Source organism: Pteropus vampyrus, unplaced genomic scaffold, assembly GCF_000151845.1.
Source record: "Pteropus vampyrus isolate Shadow unplaced genomic scaffold, Pvam_2.0 Scaffold617, whole genome shotgun sequence".
Taxonomy (NCBI): Eukaryota; Metazoa; Chordata; class Mammalia; order Chiroptera; family Pteropodidae; genus Pteropus; species Pteropus vampyrus.
The window spans coordinates 425,220-429,484 of NW_011889398.1; the positions used below are offsets into that span (position 1 = coordinate 425,220).

The 4,265-nt window shown below is 46.9% G+C and overlaps 2 protein-coding genes across 3 annotated transcripts in view; both read left to right on the plus strand.

The window, feature by feature from the left end:
- Positions 1 to 4,265, plus strand: part of TARS2 (threonyl-tRNA synthetase 2, mitochondrial) — a 29,683-nt gene that overhangs the window by 16,291 nt on the left and 9,127 nt on the right. The window lies entirely within an intron of this gene.
- Positions 3,108 to 4,257, plus strand: LOC105308704 (threonine--tRNA ligase, mitochondrial-like). Of its 2 annotated transcripts, none has more exons than XM_011384703.2 (3): positions 3,108 to 3,250; positions 3,559 to 3,755; positions 4,062 to 4,257. In XM_011384703.2, the coding sequence occupies exons 1-3, from the start codon at positions 3,185 to 3,187 to the stop codon at positions 4,222 to 4,224; spliced, it is 426 nt and encodes a 141-aa protein (XP_011383005.1). In that variant the 5' UTR covers positions 3,108 to 3,184; the 3' UTR covers positions 4,225 to 4,257. The 2 variants fall into 2 exon arrangements, with proteins under 2 accessions (XP_011383005.1, XP_011383004.1); XM_011384702.2 differs by having other exon boundaries at positions 3,128 to 3,259.

A 4,265-nucleotide genomic window follows, 5' to 3' on the forward strand; every position in this document is an offset into this window, starting at 1 on the left:
GGCTCCTGTGTTTGGGAGACTTCCCTATGTTTTTCCCTTGGCCTTGACCTGACAAATCAGGGACGTTGAAAAGGCGGGGGTGGAGGTGGCTGTTTCCTGGTTTCTCTTCTACAGACTCAGATGTGTAAGGGAAGGAGAACCTTAGCGGAGATGTTACATGAGCCCAACTTTGTTTTCAAAGCAAAGTTCAACTTGTCCCCGTGCTTCTGATAGGAAGCTTCCCCCTCTTTTATTTTCTCTGCAGATTTGGCTGGACTTCTCTCTCTGTGGCTTTTTAAAGAGACAAAGTAAAGCTTGACTCCCATCCTAGATCTTTATTACTAAGGGGGGAAAAAAAGTTTAATAACCTAACCTCCCCACACCACCTACTGTACCTTTCGCCACTTGGTTAGTTCATTTGGTGGCAATAAAATAAACCTTCCTTTATATATTTGTTCTTACTAAAATATTCTCTCTCTCTCTCCCCTCCCCCACCCCCAATATCTTTTTCTACCACTTTGATGCCTGGAAATTTTCTAAAATTTTCTAAACGCTAAGAGAGATTTGGAAATTTGTGTTGATCTGATGACAAATGGAAAATGTACTTTACCTTCAGTGGAGATTATTCTTACATGTGTTTTGAGATTATACAAACAATACCACCTCAGCTGAAGTTTTGGCTAACTTAGGATGTCTATTCTAAACGTGGAGTAAAGCTGAGCCTTTCCCAGAACTTGACCGAGGGCCTTGGACACCCTTTATGAGGACTTCCTTTTCCTTAGGCTTCCTGAACTCTGGCATTATTTCCTTAACATTTCTTTCTCAGTCTGGTAGAGAAAGTTTGGTAAGATGCCTCTTTTCTTGGCTTTTTATTGGACCCCTCTCACTACCCTACATTAAGGGCCTTTTTGTCCCCAAAGGCTCCAACTAGTTCACCTGGAGAGAAAGGGGGAGCCGTGCTCCCGAACGTGATACATTCCGACTATCCTGGTGTCTGGGAGGCAGCAGAGCATGGCATAGTACAGGCTTTGGATTCAGATAGACTGGGGCTTCTCTGGGGGTCATTTTCCATGTTTTATAGGGAACAGAGAGCTACTATTTGTCGGGGTTATTCTAGAAATTACACGAGATAGTGAAGGCACAGCACTTAGCACATGGTAAGTGTTTGGTGATCTCAGTGGAAGGTTAAGAGCAGTCTTAGGGATCAATGTTCCCCAGGCAGACTAAAGGGTTAACATTCCCTGAGGCTGAGACATGCCAAGCACAAATCAGAGGTGGTAGAACTGGCTATTAATGAATTGGCCTTAGCTAGCGTGCTTTGCTGGCTTGCTTGCTATGGCGGGAGGAATGAAATCCCTTGACATTCCTTCCTCCACTGCGACACAGGTCACACAGGTGATGATGTAGTACGTGATTGATCGGCATCCCCTGACCACTCAGCTCAGGGCTTTGCACACAGAGAGCAGTCAGTAAATGTTTTGGGGATGAGTGCAGGGAGCCGCCATAACAGTGGAGCTTAGTTATTCCACCACCCCTCTCCCATCCGTATGCAAGAGGACAAGGTAGAATGAGTAAAGAGTGTGCGTGTGTGTGTGTGTGTGTGTGCGTGTGCGTGTGTGTGCGCGTCGGTATATGTATAATTTGGAGTTTCCAGTCAGTACAGTGATCAGTTCATTCTTAATAATTATTGACCGAGCACCTACCATTTTGTTGTAATACTCCCCTCTCCCTTTTGGTGCAGAGCCATGGGAAAAGTTCTGCCTGTTGCCACACTTTCTGAATGCCACTTAAAATTTTTCACTACCTTTTCCCAACCACACACACACACGTAATCTTCCTCTTCCACAGTCTTGTCTATTTCTTTTTGTATTTCAGAGTGTCTAACATACCAGAAGATGGAAACCAAGATCCTGAGCTGTCCTGTGACTCAGACCGACTGCTGCCTTCCCCAGACAGAACCTCCGGCCTCTGGAAACCTCGATTAAGCAGCATTCTCTGACAGCAAGCACTTCCTCTACTATCCTTGCTTCCATCGCCACTGGAAACTCAAGAACCGACTCTAACCATCCCCACCCCCAGGTGAGGGGACTAACGGGAATTACTGAGAACCCCTCAGCTGCCCCAAGTCCATCTCCCTTCCTACTTTGCTGCAAACCTGACCATGTTTCTATTTTTATGGTGTAAAATAAATATACCCGGTCCTGTGTCCTAGATATAGCGGGGAGAGGGAAGAGAAAGAATAAAGGAAGTTGAGTTAAAATGGGAATGAGAGGCAAAGGTCTTGCATAAGAGGCAGAGCTCAGATTCTAGGGTGAGTGATGGGAGAGCATATTGGGAGTAACTATTACGAGCAAACGCCTGGTGTGGTAGAAGAATATGAGAGCTGGACTGATTCTGGCATCAGCACTTAACTAACCTTAGATCGTTTACCTTCTCTGACCTTAAATTCCTCATCTGTAAGATTTAGAAGTCTCTTAGGTCCCTTTTAAGCACCATGAGTACGAAGAGATTCCAAGAAGTGCCCTCTGCAGATTCTTTGTGCAAGACCTTAAAGCTGTTACATTCCTTTATTCTAATAGCTTGTCGCTATTGTTGCCCATTATCTTGTACCACGCCGTATATTAGACTATTTACATAAAAATTAACTTCAACAATTGGGAGTGATACTATTATTCTCATTTCATAGATGAGAAAATTGAAGCATAGACGGAATTACATCGTTTACCCCGAATTGCACAGTGAATGGCAGGCAGATCCAGGATTTACACCCCATCTGTCCAGTGCCAAATCTATGCTCTTAAATGTTTTCTACTTGCCAGCAAAGACTATGTAAAAGAAAACTTATGGTTAAAAGGAAATGACTGATTTCCTTCTCGGTCCGTTTTTCTCCCACTCTCTCTCTCCAGAAGTTTTCCGACCCCTGCCCTGTCCTCAAAGCCGCAGGACACCTTATTCCAACTTTGGCCTGAAACTGCGGGTCTCGCGATTGCCGGTGTAACAGTTTAGGTCTTCCGGTCAGCCGGAACCACCCACACCGCTCTTGCTGTGTGGGGTGTACTTCTTCGGAGTTCCTGGAGGTGGTGCCAGGCCGGAATGGCAGCTGTATTAGCCAATAGGCATGGGGATTGTTAGGCCAGAAGCCAATGAGGAATCTGGTGAAGGAGGAGACGGTCATTTGAGCATGTAGGCACCGGTCTGGAGGAACATGGGGCTGTATCAGAGGTGGCGACGGTTCCAGCTCCCAGGGTTACAAGCCTGCGGGCTACACACGGTGCGTGAGGTACCCAAACGTTCCGAAGCAGCGGAAGCCGAAGGTGTAGGCTCTTAACCCAGCCTGACAGCCCCTGCTGTCGCCCCGAGTCCCCGGACCCTGCTACCCCCCGACCTACCGCCTGGATGCACTTTCTCCTCCGGTCTGCTGCCCGGGGAGCGTAGGACTTCCAACGCAGGGCTGCGTGTCACCCATCTTCGTAAAGCCTAGGGACTTTACGGCCATTCAAATATCGTCATCTCCCACCACCCCTATCCCCAGGAATAACTGATGGAACATGTGTCACTTCCTAACATCTTTCCCTTCAGGCAGCTGTGCCGACCCCTCCACACTGGTTGGTAGAGCGACTTGGCCTTTTTGAGGAGCTATGGGCTGCTCAGGCAAAGAGGTTAGCAAGCGTGGCACAGAAGGAACACCGGACTATTAAGATATCACTTCCCGGAGGCCAGAAAGTGGAGGCTGTGGCATGGAACACAACCCCTTACCAGCTAGCTCGGCAGATCAGGTATCAGGCTCATTCGCTACCCTCCCGTGTTATCCTTCTACCCCTGTACTTCCTCTGGACCAGAGCAGGGAAAGAAAACCGCTTGTTTCTGCTCCGTTTCATCAGGATAGCTTTTCCCGAGGATTCATTTTTATCTTAATTAGTTTCAGAGCCTCTGCCCTTCCTCTGTTATCTATCAGAGGAAAATGATGATAGGCTCTATTGCTCTGGCAACACATTTCCCCTTTGCAGGTTCTTTTCCCCTGTGGTCTGTAACCTTGTCTTTTTCTTTTTTTTTTTTTAAATCCTGGCTCCCTACTGCTGAAGTTCAACACTGGCAGATACTGCAGTGGCTGCTCAAGTGAATGGAGAACCTTATGATCTGGAGCGGCCCTTGGAGACAGATTCTGACCTCAGATTTCTGACATTCGATTCCACAGAGGGGAAAGCAGTAAGTTTCTTATTGGAAATACAGTGGCTCCTAAACTAAGAGATATTTAAGTGGGCATTTCTAACATCTTTTTTCCCCTC

Excerpts from the sequence above, each read along its gene's own strand:
- LOC105308704 (XM_011384702.2), top strand. The coding sequence starts at position 3,185 with ATGGGGCTGTATCAGAGGTGGCGACGGTTCCAGCTCCCAGGGTTACAA. Across the intron at positions 3,260-3,558 it reads GGCTACACACGGTGCGTGAG|GCAGCTGTGCCGACCCCTCC; the intron begins GTACCCAAACGT and ends CTTTCCCTTCAG. Across the intron at positions 3,756-4,061 it reads CAGCTAGCTCGGCAGATCAG|TTCAACACTGGCAGATACTG; the intron begins GTATCAGGCTCA and ends CTACTGCTGAAG.